This window comes from Fundulus heteroclitus, chromosome 16 (genome assembly GCF_011125445.2).
Source record: "Fundulus heteroclitus isolate FHET01 chromosome 16, MU-UCD_Fhet_4.1, whole genome shotgun sequence".
Classification (NCBI taxonomy): Eukaryota; Metazoa; Chordata; class Actinopteri; order Cyprinodontiformes; family Fundulidae; genus Fundulus; species Fundulus heteroclitus.
Window position 1 is genome coordinate 28,411,585 of NC_046376.1, and position 23,222 is coordinate 28,434,806.

Genomic DNA, 23,222 nt, shown 5'->3' on the forward strand with positions numbered 1-23,222 from the left:
AAAGCTGTTTTCCAAAAGTTCTTCCTCTACATAATGTGATGCATACAGACTTCATACTGTTTTTAAATTTCCTTTTTTGTTTACTTCTGTCATTGCTCACTTTTTCTGTCTTTAGCTTTCTGTCTTGGCTTAGACTATAGAAACTGCAAGTCACAGCAGATCCAAGGCTAAACGTCATTCTACAAAGCTGGATGATCAGGGTTAGAGTTTAGCAAGAGAAGTTACAATTTCTTATGTGAAAGGGAAAAATATCTAATTATAATATCAAAATGAACCGCTATGTAATTTTTATTTTGTGTTATTTCAGATGGTTACTTTCTGAGTGGCTGTTAGCTTGACTCATATGAGAATGTTGGTGAGTTTCCCCAACTGAGATTACTCTGACTACTGTTTACTCCAGATTAGATAGTGACTGTTCATAATTACTCCACACAACTTCACTGAAGAAAAACCTGAACTGTTGCTTTAAGAAATGTTAATAAACCCATCTGCTACACTTAGAGGATGACTTTAGAATAGTCAAGTTAACCCTATCATGTTAAACAATCATAAGCGTCGGATTTTGAGCAGTTTCCAGCAAAGATGTGCAAATATGACATCTACTGCAAACTACTGACAATATGAGTCACAAGCTTTCCAACTGCTGATGAAATGGTATATCCTAACAACTGGCCCTTGAAGCTGTAAGCTCTGGGTTTTCAATAAAAAAGATAATCTTTAACCAAATCTCGATTGCTTTCTTCTAAAAATCGCTTAGTTACTCTTCAAATAAATCAGATATGTTATTCGAAGGTAATTTTCCTTGCAAAATATACACACATTCTAAAATATACTTCCTGTTCTTGGTTTTAACATGCCTGTGCTTTTGATTTGGTTATGAAGCCACAAAAAAGCCAACGTCTGTCAGAGAGATATTATGTCCGCATGCTGAATCAGTCTCCTTGGTCACTGCGGCTCTCCAAGCATCTTGAAAAAACCATATTGCCAAAATTAAAATACAATGAGTGGAAATACAACAACTTGAATAATAAAAAAAGAAAGCACTGGAAAGGCAAAATGAGTTTCAGCTCCCCTCAGCATGATGTTCATGCTGAACCCTTTCTGGGTTCACGCTGAACCCAGAAAGGGTTCATGCCGGAGCATGGGTTGGCCTAACCAACCCATGCAACAGTTTCTAGGCCTCTTGCTCACTCTTATAGGTGAAGGGATCAAGAGGAATCGCAGTATGTAGGCTGTCAAACTCCATCTGGTTATTGTCCATGTCCAGAACACACATGACATTGTGACTGCCTGAGGTTATGGTCGCTGTGTCATGAAAGACACTTTGAAAGTCAACGGACGTCCTCCTCTCCTCTACCTTCTCCTTCCCTACCATCTGGGCAGAGTCAAATATGTCTTCCTCTTCTTCCTCTGCACAGCTCAGGGCCACCTCGTTCTCATAGCAGAAGGCAGTCAGAGACCGTGAGATCAGGTCTTGTGTGGATCTATAGGCTGACGGAGGAGATGCAGGGAAGGATGCCTGGCTCCCAGCCTCGTCCAGCTCTTTTGCGCTGAGATGGGGTGTCGACGGGACCTCGTAGGTATTGTGGAAGCGTGCGTAGTCTATCTTGTAGCGGTCCCGGTCCTCGTAGATCACCGGCTCAAACCTGTGACCCCAGAAGATTTCTCTCGCGAGGTAAGAGCTACGAAACTGCGTGGTCATGGCTGTGGCCTCCACCATCCCCTCCAAGATCACGACGATCTCGAAGTCGTCTGCTTCCAGGTCTGCTCGGCTCAAAGTGTACAAAGGGCTATCCTTGTCTATTTCGTGGATTATAACCAGCGGAGACACTAAAAACAGCCTGTCCGTGCCTTCATCGTAGCCCACATTGAGGTCCATCTGCTCCAGAGGGATGAACTCGCCCTCGGCTGTGACGTATGACCGTATGAGCTGTGCACGGACGTGAGCCTCCACGATGTGGCTCCTCCGCAGGTTGCCCACCCTCCACATGAGGCACAGTTTGCCGTCACGCAGAGCAATGACAGCGTTTTTGGAGAACAGCAGGGTCTGGTTCCTCTTCTTTGGCCGAGCCATCTTCGCCATAATGGTGCCGATCATAAAGGAGTCAATGATGCAGCCAAGGATGGACTGTATAACCACTGTTAAAACAGCCAGGGGGCACTCCTCTGTGACGCAGCGCCAGCCATAGCCAATAGTAGTCTGTGTCTCCATAGAGAAGAGGAGCGCCCCGACAAAGCCCTGAACATGCAGTATGCAGGGCATCCTTTGTGTCTGCCCCACAACCGAGGGCCCAGAGGAGGGCCCGTACATTCCTGCCACCAGCCCACTAGCTTTCTGCTTAGGAGGCTCCTCAAAGTCCCCGTGTGCAAGGGCGACGGTGTAAAAGACTAAGCCAAATATCAGCCATGAGATGAGGAAGCTGGTGCAGAATATAAGTAGTAGATATCTCCAGCTGATGTCCACGCAGGTGGTGAAGATGTCTGCGAGGTAGCGTTGACGCCGGTCCTCCATGTTGGTGAATACCACATTGCATTGTCCGTTCTTCTTCACAAAGCGGCTCCGGACTTGGTTGGAGCCCCTCGTCAGGACCTTCCCGTTGTAGTTATTCATACCTCTTTGTCCGCTAGTGCCAGGCACCACTGTGGAGGCTCCAGGCCTCCTCCTACCGTCCTCTCGTTCGGCGTCTCTCTGCTCCTTCCCTTTGGCAGAACTGTGACCGTTGTAGAGTGCCAAACCAGAAATCCTCTGCAGCTCCTCCTCTGGTATGATGTCTGACACAATGCTGTACCTGTCAAAGGGCAGGATTAAGGTAAATATTTTATACGTGTACATAAAAAACACAGTAACAGTGCTGATGAACAGCTGAGCTTCTCCCAACAACTGCGTTAACGTCTAATTAGCCTGGGGCCTTTGAGGATGAATTTGATCTGTTCTTTTATCAAGGACAAACTGTCCATAAACCATGTAACAGAATAATATTAAAAAAAAAACAGGAGTTTGAATGTATTGGGTGTTTTCTAGAACCCAAACATGATAAAAATTTGTCACACATGCTCAGCCATACAGATTTAGTGGCCACTTTATCAGACACACCTGTTCAGACACTTGTTAACACAAAAACACAGATCAACCAATCACGTGGCAGCGACTCAATCACACACAGGTGAAGGGGACTAGCAGTTCTGACCAAGCATCATGGTTGGGAATTAAAGGGAATTTAAGTGACATTACATTTAGCCATTGCTGGTGGTGCCAGGCAGGCTGAACTGAGTGTTTCATGGATCTACTGGGATTTCCACACATAACCCTTTCTCGGGTTAACAAAGAATCGTTAAAAAAAGACAAAGGGAGTAACAAATATTCAGGATTTCCCCACTAATGAGCTAAATGCCATTTGTACCCCACAAAGCCCCCAAATAGGTTTCCCCTAGATTAATTGCCTTTCCAGTCAATGGGATATAACACCCCCAAAGGGGTTTTTAAAAGAAACTGGCCCAGATTTGATCTTCTCTAGTTTAAAATGCAAAATAATGACAGGTGTAGCTGGCTCATCTGCATGCGACCTGGCAGCTGAGTGTCTGTGTGTGAACATGTGGACAGCAAAGATAAAGTTAAAGTGTTGTGCACATGCACATGCACAACACTTTAACTTTGTATTCTTTGGGGCTTGTATTCTTAATGTAGGCCTAAATCACCTGGCTTATAGCCCTTCCCCTCATCTCCTCTCACGTTAAACGTGACAGTACCCGCTTCTGTTTGGCTTTATGCATAAGGATGTAAACTGTGTAAGGTTTTAAACTGAAGGATGCAACCCCCCCCCCCCCCCCCAAAAAAAAAAAACCTTTTCCATTAATAGTTGACATATGATCAGTTCACTCAAAAAGGAACCGTTCAAATGCATAAATAAAGGCCCAAAGTTAATATGGCATTCATTTCCATGGCATTTACCAACATTTCACCCACATCATATATGCTTCAGATTAATGCATCAATACATACATTTCCACCACTTGACGACTTATCTTGTCAAGACTTGAAACTAGAATCATATCAAGGAGTTGAGAGAACCTTGCAGAAAGCTGGAAATGATCTAAATTATCCAGGTACAGAACGCCAAGGTAAAAAAATCAAGGCCAACGCTTATCTTTGGGATCCCTGTGTAGGTTTTAGGGCACACAAAGGATCTGTGGCCTCTAGTAGCCTCAAATATGGAAACATAATTTAATTCCCACAGTTATATGGAGAAATTAAGCGCTTCTTTTTGTCTCAGAAACAATCTACTCAAATTTGCCAAATCACTGTTCAAAAGAGTGGCTCGTCCAAAGTAACCTGTCTCTCCTGGAGGATTACCTGCTGGGAAGGTGAGTTCAGTTTAGCAATCTGAGAAGGATTGCTGTCATCAGATTATGGGATTAGATTTGAATCAGTGTCAGTCTCACAACCTATTTTGGGCGTGACGCATGTTTATGTCATTTTGGTATGTGGGCAGACGGTAAAACTCCCAGTCAATCATCCGTCCCCCCCGGCTGAAATGTAATCGACGTGGTCCGGAGATGTTCTTTTTTTTTTTTAATGCATGATTGATGAAGATGTATAAACACCAATCTAGCAACATCAATGGACACTTACACCAAACTCTGAGAGAGGAACCAGTACACAGACATAAACGGACACAATCAATCAGAGCCTCGTGTGAATAAAACCTTTTAAGCTCAGTTATGCTGATCCGTTTTAGAAACCTTCTGCGTTAACGTTGCAAATCTGTTTCCGCTGAGCAATTGCTGTAGATCTCTGTCTGCCCACATGCAGGGCAGTGTCGGGTCGGCCTTGGCCTTTCTGCAGCTCTTCCTGCTGTAAATACCCCTCAGCTGAGGCTGACTCACCCGGCCAAGCCATATTATAAAGCACTTTGGGACAGTCACAGCTCCGATAGAAGGGTTTATGAAAGCGAATAACAACATGTAGTCAGTTGAACAACGCTTGAAGGTGGAGGCCGTTCCTACACACCCACCTGTTGGATCTACTTGTTCCCATGGCACCTGTCATTGCTGTGAAGGGGCCCCGGTGGGACGACAGACTGTGCCGTGGCCCCAGACATTAGGTCTCCATGGCTGAGGAGGTGCATCTGAAGAGCCAGTAAAGAGTTTAGGGAACCTAAGCAAGAGCAATAAATTAATATTACAAACACAGCATCAGAAGCGCCCGTGGGGATTTTCTGAATAAACGTTGTAAGATTCAGAATCACAATCAGATTAGTGGCATTCATATGCATTTTGTGGAACTACATATATTGAGTCGTGAATTTATATTTCACCGTCATATAACATTTCAAGAACGTAAAAAAAAGTAAACAATGTAGGAGTGCAACCAGAAATGTTCTGTTGTCTGCTGGCAGCATCCTGGCACTGGTGAATACTCTGGCCGTGGTTTGGCTCTGGCCGCTGCATTTCAATCATCGAACTAAATATCTGGATTTCTTTTTGATCCAATCATACAAAACATTCAGAGCCTCTGTGGACTTGTTTGACCTTCTCTTCTACATAAATACAGCGAAGACAGGATTATCCCGTCACGTTGGGTTACATTGCCCAGGGGGACGTCTCCATAGCGGGACATGCGTCCCATTCCACATTCCTCCATTAAAGTCAGACCAGTTTAGTATTTAGTTGAAAAGGGAGCATAAAACCCAAAATCTACAGCGCCTTACAAAAGTTTCCATACCCTTGAACAGGCCTTTCTCGTGTTTTTACGTCGTAACGACAGGTTTCAGTGATTCTTGGGATTTAATGTGACAGACCAACACAAAATTGCCCATAATTTTGTAGTGAGAGGAAAAAGTTTGACAGCTTTCGTTTTTTTCTTTCTTTTTCCCTCTTAGATTCAAGTCTTTGAGAAATTACTCTTCCAGCTGCTAAAGGCTATAATTTTCTCCAATTTCTTCTCTCTTTGAAAGCTCGGATCAGATGAAGAGTGTCTGACAACTTCAAACTTCACGCCTTGTCCCAGACTTTTGATTGGACCCAGTCCTGGACTTGGACTTGGTCATTCAAACTCTCGATTATGCTTTGATCTAAACTCAAGTTTAGGGTCATTGTCCTGCAGGAAAATTAATCTCTGGTCCTTTGAAACCTCTAGTAAGTTTTAATTCCAGCTTTTCCATGTATTTAGCTCCATGCATCTACACACTATGAGCAACTTCTCTGTTTAGGTCATTTCATGTTTCTTAGGTCAACACTCTTTCCATTTTCAGATGATGGAATGCTGTACGCAGCACAAAGCTGCATTTATGCTGACTTAAAGTCCACATGGGTAGACTTGCTCACTAATCAGGAGGCTTCTGAAGGTAGAAGTCGCACTGGACTTCGTCCAAGGGTGTCAGAATAGGGCCAGTGACCACAAATGCATGTCTGGCTTTTTCAGACATTTATCTGGTGAGCTTTTGTATGTTTTTCACCCCAGTCACAATTAATCGCCGCTGTGTGATGGTCTATCAAATAGAATCCCAATAAAACACATTGAGGTTTGTGGTTTTGACGTGACAAAACGTAAAACTGTACACAGGCCCTCCTGAGTGGTACTGTACTACTGTATTACCGAACCCTTGTAGGACTGGAAAACGACACCTGTGCACTGGTGCACCTAGAAGGCCACTGGGGTTCAAATCAACCTTCCCCACAAAAGAACAGCTGAGCTGGGATTGGGTGTTGGAAGATCCAGGCCCAGAATGCCAGTAACAGAGTCAGGCCTCTGCCAAAACCTTCAGGAATACTCCCCCTGTGCTCACTACTGGCTTCCTCCCACAAACGAGTTAAACTGGTTACCGGCTAAATTAATTAGCTACACCAAGTAATACTGTTTTCTTTTTTTAAATGTGTCTATTTGGACAGACGTTCAAGCGGAAAACATCAAAACAGACAGTGTTTTGCGTCTTGACTGAACAGTTTGAACACACTTGTAAACATGTTCCTGTACGTCAATTAGCACTTAGTTTTGAACTACAACCAATCGCACATTGATATTTAACAAAAACAAAAAAACAAAAAAACAATTTGACCAAGATCTGTCAATGTTTTAAATATGTATTTTGTTCAAATTCAGAGTTTTCCGAGACGTGCTCAAATTCTGTTTCGGTTTCATCTTTAATAAATAGCTGCATCGGTGTACTGGTTTTTTGGATTAAAACAATTTTCAAAGCTGTTTAAAAGCCCCATGACTACTACACTGAAACCGTGCTTCTCTTTTATATCACCTTCATTTTTTGTGGCCATGATTTTGTGTCACATAAAAATATTTTCCATAAATCATGTAAATACAGAAGAAGTTCAACTGAAGCTCCAGGCTTTTGGTCAGACATTTGTCATTTCTGCTTTTAAGAAGGAACATCTGAAACAATTCAAAGCACAAGTGAGATGCGAGCCGATTAATGGTAATCGGGTAAATCTGGCTTCTTTCTCTGAAGCCGGTTCCCACCGGAGAAACAGAGAAGAGGAGGCAGTGTTCGGTTATAGGCTTTAGAGAGGTGGTGGTGGGGATTCTCATACAATATTAAATGCTCTCATGAGTCTCAGGGGGATGCGGAGCTGGGATGGAAGAGCGAGGGCATACAGTGCAGCAACACAACACCTACATTTCACTTTAAAAATATTAAAATGGGTTACACTGTTTCAGAGTGAAAAAGCAATTGGGCTGAGTGGACCATTTAGCCGGAGTTACAAACACTCAAGTCAAAGAGCATCTTTCTAACACTTTTATCTCTGGAGGAACAGCCACAACTCTGGTTGTGTCTTTAAAGATGCATCTGCAATGAGGTTGCTGCATTGATAAGCAAGAAGAAGGAATAGGAGGAAGCACCCCAAGATTTTTTGTTGTTTTCACAGAAACTTAAGAAACTTTTAACTTTTTAACTTTAAAGACACATTGTAATATTAGACTACATATAAGGGATTACTTTTACTGTTACATTGGTTATTTCCTCATACTGAAGTCCTTTAAGCGGCAAATCCATTCTTCACTTGTGGACATGATGAGTTTGCATTGTACGGTATGAAGGCAGCCGCACCGTGGAAACAGGCAAAAGTTAATTATAGAATGAATTTTAATGAAATCGTGCATCACTAATACAGAAGTGAAAATCTGCTACCAAAATAAAATAAAACCATGACTAGCACAGCGTGGATAGCAGAGTGTTGGGTCCATGTAGGGCATCGCTAAATGACATTTACAGAAGCAATTATGCAAAGTAGTCTTTGGGCAGGTCATTAAAAGGAGGAAATGAAGTTACCGGCTTGGAAAAGGGTTTGCATAATTACGTGATGCATTCAGCAGCAGGTTATAGAGCAAAGTTTCCTGGACGGTTTTAAAATAGAAAATGACCTTTACAGTTGTGTTGCGACCTTCGATTTGATTAAAATTAGTCAACTCCAAAACGATTGGAAAATAACCTATTCACATTCATCCTTGGATAAAGCATTCTGCAAAGATTGTGTCTTCTTTAATTATGTAAAACTTGTTAAACAATCCTCTGTAACCTTTTTTTTTTTTTTTCATCATCCAACCTGCAGGGAAGAGCTCAGCCAAAGAGAGCTTTCTTCCCACGCTACTCAGATCCTACATCACCTCTGCTGTGGCTTCATTTTTAGATCACTTTTATTTTCTTCTGTTCTGTTTTCAGATATATTATATTTACACTTTTATTCGACACAGTGGCCAGCAGTACGCCAAACACACTAATGCATAATTATGCAAAAAGGTTATCTTGAAAATGATCTTTGGGACACTTTTATTTTCCTTTGGAATAACTAACTTCCCTCATCTTGAGTTTTGCATTTCTGTTTTTACCCTTTTGTGACATCACGGATCCGTATGTTTTACAACCTTTTTAGGGACAGTTTACTTTTCTCTCTGATTTGATCAGCGATGAACAAAAACCTGTCACCTTAAATTCCTCCAGATATACCTTCTCCGGAGCTTATGTTTGAGCTCCTCTGGTGCTTTTAAGCTGTGACTGGATCAGGTGAAGACATCTGAGTGAACACTCGAATGCGCAGAAGTTTCCATGATAGCAGACCTGACTCAGGGCTTCGTCTGACATGTTTCCAGAGGCTGAGTGTGCATTCTCAAGACCACATTTCTCTTTGCTGAAAAGTCTCAAGTTCCTAACAACAGTCCACGAAGCTAACATGCTCACATCTTCTGATTATTACAGTAAAACAGCTGTGAATCCATCAAAGACTCTACTCACCCTGCAGTTTAGTGGGTTTTGCCTTGCTTGGGTATGATGTATATTCCTTGCGTATGTCTTCACTTTGTCAATCCCACTTTCACTTCTCAGTGCAACGCTTCCATCGTCTTCATTTTCAGTGATTCTTCAAGCCCTGCCTTTGTTCCTCTCGTCTTTTTTTAATTTCTTCCCTCAGTTTCACTTTTGTTGCTTATCCTACAGTTGTTTCTCTTTTAATCCTTTACTGTCCTCCTCTGCCTCCTTCACCGATTATAATCCTGCCTACTCTACTGTGCGTTCTCATAGAACAGACTGAAAGTGCTGTGTCAATCTCCTCTGCAGAGCATGTTGGGAGGGGGAGACGGAGAGGAAATGAAACTATTAGGAACTGCCTCCCTGTCTAAGCATCCATCTTTACCAGGGGGTGCCACACTTATTGGCACCCCCTGGTAAAGTTGTGGAAAAAAAATCATGTAAAATAGTTTGTTTGTTTCGTTGCAGAAGTATTATAGTGGCTAAATATTTCAGATTTTTTTTAACAAAATCACCATCATCACTTCTAGCAGATCCCGTAAAATGAATGTAACAGAAGCTTTATAGTTGTTGGTCGCATTGATGAACTTTTATTTCGAAAGCCGTAACTTCCTGCTTTTATGTATTTCCTTTAAAATAGGAAAGACGAGAAAACATGACATTTAAGCTCGATGCGTGCTGATCTTGGAAAATAAATAGAACGTCTGCAGGAAAATGAGACCTCCCCAAATCCTGACCACATCCACAGTCAGAGCAATAATAAAAAAGTTACAATTTTGTGACTAACCAGGCTGGACGAGGACCCAACTTCGTCTTGCAACCACAGACAGTGAAACAGAGGGTAAAGGAAACTAAAAAAGCTCGCTGTAAGAAAACTGTAGAAGAGAGCGGCTGCTGGGTGTCACCAGGACTCCATGACAACCGTTTCTTTTTGAGGTCGTTGTACACATCTTTACCAAAGGTCCCAATAATTATACAGTGCACCTTATGTGGGCGTTAAATGCTCATCAGGCAGGACATACTCTAAGGTTTTGCAGTGTAGGACTTTAAGAGGTCAGCCCTGAACCACACTTAACTGCAGACTGATGTGAAGTGTCCTTTTCATTGTGGGTTTATAAAGTGTCATTTGCTTGTTTTCCTTTGACTGCATTGTGCATCCTTATATGGGCATTGATTAATGAATTTCTAAACAGTTCCCCTGATTGAATACTTTGTAGCATCTTCTTTCACTGTCGTTAACGATGCAAGTCTTTTACGACAAGTCTCTGCCAGCTTTTCATGTCTATAGTCCAAATTTTTCTGCCCCTTCTTCTTCATAAAATAGCTCACGCTTGGTCAGATTGGATGACGAGTCTCATATCACTTTTCAAGCCATCATCTGACAACCAAAAGCATATGGCACAACTGCAAACCGACCAAGACATGGTCATCCACCTAAACTGACAGGCTGGCCAAGGAGAGCATTAATGAAGGAAGCCGTCAGGAGACCCAGTGTAACTCTGGAGGAGCTGCAGAGATTCTGTCCTCAGGTGGGACAATCCACTGACAGGACTCAATCTCTTACGCGCTCCTCGAGTCTGCTGTTTGTGGAAGAGCGGCAAACCTGGAAGAAAACCTGTTAGAGGCAGCAAAAGACTTTTCTATTTCCTGTTATTTCCACCACAAACAAGTTTCACTTTCTAACTCCAAACATTTGCAGTTACAAAGTGAAGGAAATGTGGAAATGCTTTCTTCAGGGCACTGAGCCCACTGCCACCTTTAAACATAAGTCACAGCCCTCACTGGAGAAAGGGTCAATCCCAGCTTAAAGAGGGAGAAGGAGGAATATATCTGAACGCTTTCCCGCAGAAAAGGAGATATGATGGAACTAACATTTTCGCATCTCATCACCCACAACAAGGTAGGCAGACTCACCATGCTGTGTGTAGGTATAAATAGCTTCTAATCAGGCCTGGGTGTCAGATTAGTTCCCATAACCTTTTGCTCGGCTCACACTTATTATGGCAGCCTTTACATGGGTAAGCTCCGTCTCAGGGGTGTCCTCTACGACACATCGCTTGCTCTTTATCTACAGCTCAGCCTTTATGATTGTCTGACAAAAAATGCAATGATTAAAAGGACATACAGGTTTTTTTTTTACATATTTTACATGTGTGCTAATTGCATCCTGAGTCTTTATTTTAACATGAGATGTTTCAAATTTCACGTAATATAAACACCTAAGAAGGCCAATGAATGACTGCTGCATGAAGCTCAGAGGTATAATATGAGCCTGGTTGAGGTCGCCGTGTCTACTCAGTTGAATCGAGAGAAGTGGTTCAAAGTTTACGGTATGGTTCTGCCTGTGGTGCTGGTGTAACTCAAACTCTCCTCATATGCAGCCAGAGATTTACTCCTCTACCACATGCACTACGGGTTGTTTGGGGGAACGTTTCTGGGAACGTGTTATACGTGGCCTCTCTGATTCCCTTCTCCAGCTTCCATTGCTGGAAAGAAAAGCAGCCTGTGGGATCATGGGCAGGGTTTTACGTTTACTGAAGAGCCATGGTGTTTGTGGCGTTTAAAAACTTTGTATGAATGTGTAAAAAGCTTTAAAGGAACATGTGTTTCATTTAGGAGCAACACCTTCAACTAAAACTTTTAGAATCCCAAATAATAATAGAAAAATCTTTGCTTTGAACTGTATCCCCTGTGGTATAATTATTGGTAACCCAAATTTAAAATGAAGATTTATTTATTTATTTATAAAGAAGATTGTATAAAAACTCCTAATTAGAAAAAACACGACTTTCAGTTTCTCTCTCGTATACATATAGCATGACTGCCCATTTCCAGGAGTGGCTATGCGAGGACTCGTGTTTATCTTGTTGCTGCACACACTTAGTAGGATCATAAGGGAGGGGGTAGTGATCTCCCACGCTTATTTTTAATGCACCACTGCAGAGAGTGACATTTTAGGGTAAACATGAGGAGTTTGCTGAATTCTGCTGGGACTTTAACTAGAAATGTGTGCTCTGATCGGATGTGACAAACAACCTGCCCAGATGGGTCTGGTGTGAAAAAAAACATGAACGCTCGTACTCCTCCACAGGTCCTGGGAACCTTGCTGGAGATCATGGCATCATAGCTTTCCTAGAAAAACAGGAGGTGTTCAATTGATGACTGGTGAAGTTGTCTTTAAGCAGGATAATGATGTAAAGAGGGGCCAAACCGACACAGAAATGTCCCACCTGATAAGCAATTGACCTTCATCAATGTCTCTGCGCTCAAATCCTCTAGAAAACCTGTTTGGTGATCTGAAGAGCAAAGAATAAGAAAACATCCCAGGCAACGTTGCCCCTAATTTTCCATGTGTCAGAGCATTTACTGGACCTCTGTGAGCAACATCACACGTGCACACTAAGGCTACACCAGTATTACGCCTGTCCAAAACCTGAGATTATAACAAGTTACATTAGTTTTTTTGCATGACCATGACCTGGATGACTGAGAATCTTCACCAGCAACAAGTTACATGGCTTACTAAAATAATCAAATTACAGCAATAATCTCTTTTAGATTACTTAGTTTAGATACAGATGATTTGACCCGATTACATGAAGACACGATTGCGCATGTGCGCAGCTTTGAGGGACCAATGATCCCAGGACTCTGGGCGATGTAGGGAGATTGTGTAGAGAGGAATGGCCAAAGATCCCTCTGTTAGGAAGACAAAGAGATGCCACTCCAGCAAAAGAAACAAGTAAAGCTATTTAGTGTTATACCTTGATGTCTTTACATGCTTGTATGATACATTATTATGTCACAATATAATTGTTGTGTTATTACAAAAGCAAATCATGTCACGGTACAATATAGTGATTATATTGTTAATCTGACACTACATTGTAAAAAATAACATGAAAACTAGAACTGCAAGCAGTTATTAACGGGTTCCAAGCCCATGCACCGCCCCCTTTGAGCATGTTCCTGGACTTCAGCCCGCCCCCTTTGAGCATGTTCCTGGACTTCAGCGTTTAACACCCTCATCCCACAGCATCTGGTGGAGAGTGGTGAGAACAGCAGAAGGGATCATCGGGGCTCCTCTCCTGTCCATAAGGACATTTCATCCCTGCGCTGCATGTCCCGAGCCCATAACATTATCAGAGACCCCTCACACCTCCACCGTGGACTGTTCTCCCCTTTGCCCACTGGGAAAAGGTTCTGCAGCATCCGCTGCACGTTCACCAGTTTTTGCAACAGCTTTTTCCCCGTTGCCATCAGACTGTTGAACTCTAAACAGCAACAGTAAAAGTGCATATTCATACATATATACCATGGGTTAAAGCAAAAATAATCAGTTTGACTGAAAAAAAATTCAAGTCAGCCCATGTATTCCCGGGCCGTGGACATAATGCCACATCAGTTACCTCACTTGTTTAGTGTGCAAAGTCAACATTAACCAAATCTGGTAGGTCTACAATATCCACTGACCATTCCTGTATCTCTCCCACCTTTCAGCTTCAGAGCCTTGGCGTCATCCTGGCCAGCCTCCCATCCTGTCCTTCACTTTCCACATCATCACCTGGTTAACTTTCATCTCGGCAGCATCAAGTTCTTACTTCACACTGTTGTCAAACTGGTTCACAGTCCACTCACCTCTTGACTTTACAATTTCAGCTCCCTTCCCTCCTTGTCCTCCAGAAAACCTCCATAAACTGCAGCTAGTACAAAGACAGCAGCTTCATCATTACATCATCTACTTCACTCCTGTACATTAACTCCACTGGCTCCCTGTCACATTCAATATATACCAATCCTATGATCATACAAGGCCAACCACAAGGATGGACAATGCAGGACACATAACCAATACTATGATGACGTCATATATTTTAATTTAACACAGACCGCACATTACAATAATCAGTCTGTTTTTCCTATTATTGCACAGCAATTAATTATCACAACTCATGAGTTTATAAAAAGGCATTATTTAACTTTTTTGAAGTCTAATAAAACGGTTATATTTTAGCCCTGTTACTGGCGACCTGTCCAGGATGTAATCTGTGTCCCTGACTAGGAAGAGCCACCTGCCGCCCCCCCCCCACCCCCATTACCCTGTTTCCCCATCAGATAGGGCTTGACGTCACACCTGTACCGAAAACCGAGTATAGAAAATCCATGGATGGATGGGATCTTAAATTTTTGAAGTTCAATAAAATTGCTAAAAAGTTTATCAGAAAAAAACATTAGTTGCTTTTTAGGATGAACACTTTAATTAGAGAAATGTTATTAAACTTTGCATAAAGTTAAATATTGCTGTAGGTAATCTTGGCTGCTGTAGCTTGTCTCTCTGGGAGGTGATTTTGGGTTGAATAAAATTAGTTCATAGAACCACAGGAGGCTTTCTCAGCTGGTTCTAGTGCGACTTGGTTCTACAATGTCGTTTCACTTCACCTTCTACACTGTTAAAAAAAAAAACTTCATAAAAGTTTTCTGACAATGGCCTTTCTCTGGCCTCACCCAGTTAGAACCCGTTCTCCAGTCCATATTGTAGCTGCAGTTTATTTATTTTTATTTGACGTAGTTTCCTTAATAATTTGAGTGAGAGTGTGTATGTGTTTGTGCATAATGTTAAAGATGTATTTTGACTGAAAGTAAATTGTTACTTTAATAATAATAAAAAAAAAAAACACTTCGAGTGATCCTGTATTTATATAAAATGGTCTGGGCTAAGCCCCGGATGTCCTTCAAAGCTCGAAATGTCCCTGGTCATTAATACTATGTCTTATCAGGCGCGGGCAGATGGCCTCTGCTGACAACTGCGCGCAGTAATTGCGGAGCGCAATCAGCGCGCTGCGCCTCTTAGACAACCGATTTCAGGTTTGTTGGATTGTTAAAGGAAGAAAAACAACTTTTCTCTTTAATAAAGCTAATCAAAACATCACACAATCACCTTCACTCAATCCTGAGGATTTCCTCAGCTCAGAGTCTAACCGTGAACATTGATAAACTGTTTACATCTAAAAAAAAGCACTCACCAAGATTATGTTTCAACAAAAAACGTTTTTGTCTTGCTTAACAGGTTTCCCACATCTTGTGCCTTAAGAATACGCTAGCTCTGAGCAGCCAGGAAGAAACAACTACGTTCAGCTGTGGTGCATTCAGAGTTCATGGGACAATTCAGTACTCAACAAAAAACGTGTTTTTCTTCAATCAATAAAAAAAGTATATATATATATATATATAAACATTTTAAAAATAATTGAACAAAAACATGTTTCTTCTTGAGTTTTGAATTGTCCCATGCACTGTGAATGCAACACACCAGCGTTGCTCACAGCTTCTTCTTTGGATGAAGAGCACTGTGAACAGATCACAAACTTCATAAATTTGTTAAAATTCAACGGTTTGCTCTAAAATTCTGAAAATATTTACGTATGTCCAAGAGTGCTTTATCTAACTACGTGATTTTTAATATGGTCATTAATGAAACGGTTTTAGAGAAAAAAAAACATTAAACTTTATAGTCCTATACACGTAAATTTTAATTTCTTGTAAATTGGTCAAATTGACCTGGATTTTTACCAAACTGAAACACAAGTTTATTCTGGCTGTGCTTTACAGATAGAGGCCATTTTTATTGGCATTGACCAATATTTGTGGAAAATACATTGATTTCTCCATTTTACAAACTTTTAAAAAATCAGAGTGTGCAACTTTCAGAAACCTCAATACATGCAGTGTGAGAATTGTTGCACCTTATTCAAGGAATACATCCTGAAAATCTGAGCTTGTTACACCACACAAGTGATTTTAGGTGAATTTTTGAAGTTTTCAAGTTTTTTTCCACACTTTTGGAAATAGGCCCCGCCCACTTGTTTCAATAAATACCATATTTAATACTTTAGTTAAGGGCAATGTCTGGAAGGGAATGAAGAAGGTTTTGTAAAAATCCGATCAGCCATTCTTGCGTAGTAGATTTCTTGACATCACAGCGCCCCCTAGTGATGGACGATCCTCAAATGCGGGTCACATGTGCAAAATCTTATTTGGACTATGGGTTATGAAGGACATGTCAAAATCTGTTATGGTTTTACAATAATCAGCAATTACATTTAGAGCTAGCTAGCTAACAATCACTTATTTTAGCGTTACTTTTCGAAAAAGTCAAAATTCAAAAATCCGCCACGATAACTTTTTTATTTGTCCATGACACGCTTATATATAAATTTTTGCGCGGATTGCACAAAAAATGTAGGAGGAGTTTAACAAGAAAGGTTTAACCTTTGTAGCCATGTAGCGCGAAAACTAGCTGGGAAACGAAGGGTGTGCCAATTCCCTTTATTTTGCAGAATCATCCAATAAACAAAGTGCCATCAAGTTTTTGAGTGTAGGACCAGTAGTTTGGTGGTTACAGGCGTAAACGCGTTATCCTTTATTATAGCGCCCCCTAGATGTTGAGGGGTCTGAATTTCTGGGTTTGAGTAGGGGCGCACGTTCTGAACTTAGATACCTGATCCAATTGATTCGTTACAAATCCGCGTGGGCTCCACAACGCGTTTTAATTCCGTAATAATAATAATAATAATAATAATAATAAATAATTTAAAAACACTAGAAAAACAATAGGGTTCTCTGCTCACAGAGCAGACGAACGGCATAGCCGTTCGCCTGCGCTGCGGGCTTGGAACCCTAATAATATTGATGATAGTATGATAATATAATAAAAATTAGGGGTGGACGATAATTCAATAACAATATATATCGATCGATAGATGTATATCGGTGACAGAAAAAAAGGGTAAATAAAAAGTTTAGTAGAACAGTTTTCCTTCTTTATGCATTCTAGCCTATCATGTAGGTTAATATTACAGTCGTTGCATCCTACCAACCAATCACAAACACAGACCTAGGAACCAAGCTCTGCCCCTTTCAAAGAGTTCAGAGAAAAGTTGGTTAAATAAAGGGTTGAGTTTGAATTTAGTGTTTGTGTGTTCTGTATCTAAAAATAGGTTGCTAAGGAACAGCATAAAATGGCCAGAGCTGCAAAATGTGTTTTGAATTAGTTAATTATCAATATGATTTCTATTTTATCGATATACTTTTTTTTTCTCTATCACCATCCCTAATAAGAATGGTCATGTTAAAATATTATGAGATTGGTTACAGTGCAGACTATTACATTTAAGGCTGGATTTTTCATCTGTGTAAGATTTTGCTACTGAAATAAAATTATTTATTTTTAAGATTTTTGTACCTTTCCAGGAGTGCGGAGAGATTTGTTAGCGTCTATGTTAAAACGTTAATGTCCTTGAGAAAACCATTCTTTAATTTTCTAACCTTGTCATACAGTACTTCTTGACGTTTTTGAAGGACTTTTTAAAAAAAAAAAAAAAGAAAGTCTTTACTTTGGTTCCTTTTCTGCCCAGTACCTGTACCTGACTTGGGCTGCATATTGTACAGTGAGCACTTTAAATATGGGGAGTGGACAAAAGAAGTGTCATGCCTGAACAACAGTAAACACATTAAAACACTGATAATATAATTGAAGTATAAGGGGGAAAAACCCTATAAAGATAAATCCTACTGAAAATAAAAGCATGGCGCAGTGTTTGCTGTTATGATCTTCCAGCACTAAAACTACCGTAGTACAAGCAGTTTATCAAGGTTCTTTGACTATGAATGACGGATGTCAGTACTGAAGCATAATGGGAAAAGCAATATGTTCCTCGTATTGGTGCTGGAGAATAATATTAAACATATCAGTGAAAGGACACTAACAAATTTTATTTGTGATGCTGCTCAACAAGACAGTGATTGCACAATGTGCTTTGGAAGGTGTCAAAGGTAAAAAGGACGAAAATGAGAATGAATCTTAAGCAAACTGTCGTATTACTGTTGCAATATGTTTGTAATACAATTTTGTATTCATTATAGCTGTTAAAATCTTCCCGAAAATGAAATAAAAAGCATTTCTTATTTTCAGATGACTGTATGGATGGGTTTTAACGCTTGTAATTTCTGGTAGCTTGTCGCCACCTGCTGTTTAATAAAGGATTTTACATGTTAAAATGTCCTGCAGCCACATAAACACAGTAACACCGGCACCGGAAATCCATGTGAAACAATCAACTTTCAAAATAAAAGCTCCCTATTCTAACGAACAAAACCCACAATTCTTCTCTAAATGGTCGAAAACGACAGCCAGTCTTTTTCTTTTTTAAATACTCGTGTTTATGTTTATGTGTATGTTATGTTCGTGTCTCTAATATTCTAACTGGGTTACGTCTGAACCGACGCAGGGCCTTTTATTTTGAAGGCAGCGTAGCTGTCAGATCCTGGTCGGGCTAGCTTGATAGCCAGCCACGTCACCTCCTCCTCTCCCAGCTTGCCTGTCGGACCTTTCTTTGCGCACTCATAGCAGAAGTTCGTCCAGGATTCTGCAGACTTTCCATCACTTTTGCTGACGCACATCTCGGACCAGGAGCCAGCGGAGCCGCCGCCCACCTCAAAGCTGCTAGCTTGTATCCCCCCCCCCCCCTCCCGATCGGCTCCGTTGATCTGCTCCGGGCTTATCTCCGCTTCTCCTTTGCGGAGAGTCGGCAGTGTTGTGGGAGTTTGAAGGCCTGCCAGGAGTCCCCTGAAGTTTGACAGCATGAACATCTTTCGGCTGGCGGGAGACGTGTCCCACTTGGTGGCTATCCTCATCCTCCTGATGAAGATATGGAGCTCCAGGTCCTGCGCTGGTGAGCTGCACTCCGAAGCAAAGATCTCCCGCTGTCTGCGCCTAGACTTTTATGTTTCGGGTACTCGGGGTAAAATGAAAAACAACAACAACAACTCATCGCCAGAGCTTTTGTAGTTGTTGCATATTAAGAGTTGCACGCAGTTTTCGCATGGTTACGTGGATGTGCGTACAGGCGACGTGGCAGTGTCAACAAAACCCAGCTCCGCCTACTTATCACCAAACTCCTCCATTAGCGTTCACTGGTTGTCCTTCACCGCATTGTTAGCGTTCATCTGGACGCCTGTAGGTGCCCTGATCTGCTGCTGCTCACAAATCAACATTTTCTCTCCCCCTCCCCCTCCCCCTCCCCCTGTAGGCATCTCCGGGAAGTCTCAGGTGCTGTTCGCCCTGGTGTTCACCACCAGGTACCTTGACCTGTTCACAATCCACATTTCAGCCTACAACACCATCATGAAGGTAAGTTTGGAGCATCAAAACCTGCCCTAAGGGACAACCTGCCCTTCCCAAAGCCTGGGTGTGTGAAACGAAGCACACACGTTCACAGGCGCATCCTAATAGAGAAAAACATCATGCATATATGCTGGTGAAGATTCTCAGTCATCCAGGTCATGGTCATTCTAAAATTACAAGGCCTTTGTTTGAGCAGTAGTATAAAGCTTGGTACTCCACATTACTCCAGACTTTTTGTATTGAGAAAGCTTCCTGGAGAGGAAGCGAAACATCTTCAACTATGGAAAACAAGTCCAGTTGCTTTGTTTTTTACTTTTTTTTTGGAATTGTTCAAATATGTTAGAAAGAATCATTTACACGCACAGTGAAATATAGCAAGTGTTTGTCTGTGTTCCTTTTTGTGGTTTCGCCTTACAGCCAGAAACAAAAACCTCGAATGCAACACAAATCTGCACAGGACAACTGAGCCTCGTGGTCTGCGCCATCGCAGGGAGGCTGACTTTACAGGGCCTTGCAAAAAATATTCAACCCCCTCTGCTTTTTACCCGTTTCGCTACCTTCCAACCTGTAACTTAAGTTTTTTTTTTAAGCTTATTTAATCGGATGGATCTGCATAGAAAAGTCTAAAGTGGGTGAAATGAAATGAGAAAAAGATATAGTTTGGAAATCCTCAAAATGGGCATGTGCCACATGTATCCACTTGTTAATAAGAGGGTGGATGCATAAGAAGCTCTGGTGTGACCAGTTCCCTTTAGACGTCCCGTAAATTGTGAAATGAAGTCCTCCGGCGTGCAACCTAAGTGTCACGTGATCTGTCAGGATAAACACTCCTTTTCTGAGAGGCCCCAGAGGCTGCAGCACCCGCTGAGCAAGAGCCATCACACTAAGGAGCTCTCCGAGCAAGTCAGGGACAACGTTGTTCACAAGAACAAGTCAGGGTGGGGTTATTACACCTGTCTCGTTCAGGGAACATCGGAAGCATCAGACAGCTAATCACACATACATTTTGTTTTTACAGAAATTGATTGGATATCATACGCCTCGGGCTGCGTGATATCAGGAAACCCTGGCGCTGCAATGTTGTTATTGAGTAGCGGAATAAGGAGATGGATTGATACTAACCAACATATTCCTCACCAATGTTTTTCTATCCTCACCGGTGGCTCTGAGCCGCCGCATCCCTTTCACTAAGATCTCAAACAGCGTGGCCATAAAAGACTGTCAATGTTCACCCAGCCGGCCCAATAGTGTAAAACACATGCAGCTCTAAGTCTGGTAGCGGCCGTATGTGTTCGCAGTTCGGTGTGTGGAGCGGCTCTAGTGAGCAATAAGGATGCAAAGCGGGCAGCTTCGTGCGAAACGGCGAGCGCCAAGTTGGAAGCCTTCTCTTTAATCGGCGTTTGACTCTGTCCTCAGGTGGTGTTCCTGGCTCTGTCCTACGCTACGGTGTACCTGATCTACATGCGCTTCAGGAACTCCTACAATTCGGAGAACGACACGTTCAGAGTGGAGTTCTTGTTGGTTCCGGTCATCGGGCTGTCCTTCCTGGAGAACTACGCTTTCACTCCCCTAGAGGTGAGAAAAATAGCTAGACTCTGAACGTCCTGGATCCACCTTTCTATCAACAAAGTGATCACGTTCACTTTAAATGCATTGTGTGCATCGCATACAACCAGTGCATGTTTATGTGATAAAGCGAAATGCGGAGTAGCATCCGCTTTGCTTTTGTAAGTGGCAGGGAAAGGATCCGTGTTTTCTGATACCACTAAATAAAATCGAACCAGCTGCCCCAAAGAGACGACTGATATGTAAATAAAGTCCACCTGTGTGTAGTTTTAGTCTCAGTGTAAACCCAGCTGTTCTGTGAAGCCCTCGGCGGGTTTGAATCCCACAGGCTGCCACTCTGGGTCCCTGAGCAAGGCCCTTAGCTCCAGATTGGTCCCCGGGCGCTGCACAGGGGCAGCCCTCTGCTTCCTGAGGGATGAGTTAAATGCAGAGGACGCATTTCATTGGAACGTACATAAAGTTACAGAGGATGATTATTATTATCAGTGCTATGATAGCATCGTGAAAACCAAGGAACAGATCAGATGGCTCCGTCTGAAAGTGGTTGAAGTGTAACGCACTTTCTCTGTGAAACATGGTAGTTGCAGCATCATGCCAAAGGAATGCTTTTTCTGCTGCCATATGAGAACAAAAAGTAAAAAAAAAAAAAAAAAATCTTGAAATGAGTGTCCTTGATTTGAGCAGGCAAGTTTAAATGATCTACCTATGGAATACGATTTTTGCACGTAGAATAGGAACAACTCATCTCCATCTTAATTCAAGTGCAGTATATCTAATTATCTTACTTTAGGGGTCAGAATACTCATTCCATTGGCAGAAAGCCCCGTTTACCTCCTCAAATCAAGTACAAATCCATTCATTATAAGAAAATGTTACTTTCATTTCCCCTTTTTTGCAGTGTAAATCTGAGCTTGAGCTGCTGTTTTAAAGAAGAATGAGCAAAAATGTCAGCCTCTAGGAGTGCAGAGCTTTGCAGACGCATAAACCCGACAGGTGCAGCAGCCGTCACAGCAAAAAAAAGCACAGCGCACTGCTTGAGTTGGTAGCATTTTTAGTAAACCGTGGCCCTCCTCTTCACTATTATGCAGCCCCTTCTGTATGCCTGTCACAGAAAATCCTCAAACACGTTCAGGTTTCTATCCCCCGTCCAACTCAACGGTCACTGGATGTGTCCCTCTCCCTCAGATCTTGTGGACCTTCTCCATCTTCCTGGAGTCGGTGGCCATAATGCCCCAGCTCTTCATGATCACCAAGACGGGCGAGGCGGAGTCCATCACCACCCACTACCTGTTCTTCCTGGGCCTCTACAGGGCCCTCTACATAGCCAACTGGGTGTGGCGCTACCACACGGAGGGCTTCTTCGACCAGATCGCCGTGGTGTCCGGAGTGGTCCAGACCATCTTCTACTGCGACTTCTTTTATCTGTATTTCACGAGGGGTGAGCCCATGTAAAATTGAGCTTGATCACCTCTATCCTGAGGTACAAGAGGCCGTTCTCAGTTTTTTCTGTTGTTTTCTTTTCTTGTTTTTTTGCAGTGCTCCGAGGAAAAGGAAAGATGAGTCTGCCGATGCCGGTTTAGAACGGACCTCTGAGGCTGCCGCCGTCCTGCGTCGGGGGGGAGGGAAGGGGGGGTGCGGTCCTTTTGCCTTTCCCTCTAGCAGTGCTTTAGCAAAGGGGACTGAAGGTCTTACATCTGTAGACCAAAATTAAATAGATTTTTTTGATTGATTGTTACTTTAAGTCTGTGTTTGTGCATAATTTTAAGTTTGTACACAGCAATGCTGTGCGACCGTGTCATTCTTTCTCCCCCGAGAGGAAACCGTGACGCCGGCCGCGTGTGTCTCTCCGATGGACACCGCGGTCTCCACAAGTCACAGCCGTTTTGGTCCGACATTTCCTTTTTTTTTTAAGATACTTTTCTTTTATATACCTGAGATCTTTCAAATAACCTGAGAAGTTTCAATACGAACAGCTTTGAATGTGAAGTCCAGGAAAGCGAACCTGAGGGTGGGTCTCAGCGGATGTTTTGAGTCCTCCAGTAGAATGTAGATTTTAGCTTTTTTTAGAGGTTCCTTCACTAAATATGATCACCAAACGTCCACTCCTACATGTGAAAAGTCAACTTTTTTTTTTTTTTTTTTTTACTCACCGTTTGTACTGATAGGCACTCCCTGAATAACTTACTGTTGCCAACTATGTTATTTTCTTTGATTTTCCT

The 23,222-nt window shown here is 42.2% G+C and overlaps 2 protein-coding genes across 2 annotated transcripts; one reads left to right on the forward strand and one right to left on the reverse strand.

Annotated features, from left to right (window-relative positions):
• Positions 1-1,174: 1,174 nt before the first annotated feature.
• Positions 1,175-18,713, reverse strand: LOC105938068 (ATP-sensitive inward rectifier potassium channel 12). Its single transcript, XM_036148063.1, has 2 exons — positions 18,526-18,713; positions 1,175-2,789 (listed from the first exon to the last, which is right to left on the reverse strand). Exons 1-2 carry the CDS (start codon positions 18,711-18,713, stop codon positions 1,175-1,177), a joined length of 1,803 nt encoding a protein of 600 aa, XP_036003956.1.
• On the forward strand, positions 18,572-23,108 carry kdelr3 (KDEL endoplasmic reticulum protein retention receptor 3). The gene is made up of 5 exons (XM_012879682.3): positions 18,572-18,985; positions 19,343-19,443; positions 20,854-21,012; positions 22,189-22,441; positions 22,540-23,108. Exons 1-5 carry the CDS (start codon positions 18,895-18,897, stop codon positions 22,581-22,583), a joined length of 648 nt encoding a protein of 215 aa, XP_012735136.2. The 5' UTR covers positions 18,572-18,894; the 3' UTR covers positions 22,584-23,108.
• The last annotated feature ends 114 nt before the right edge of the window (positions 23,109-23,222 follow it).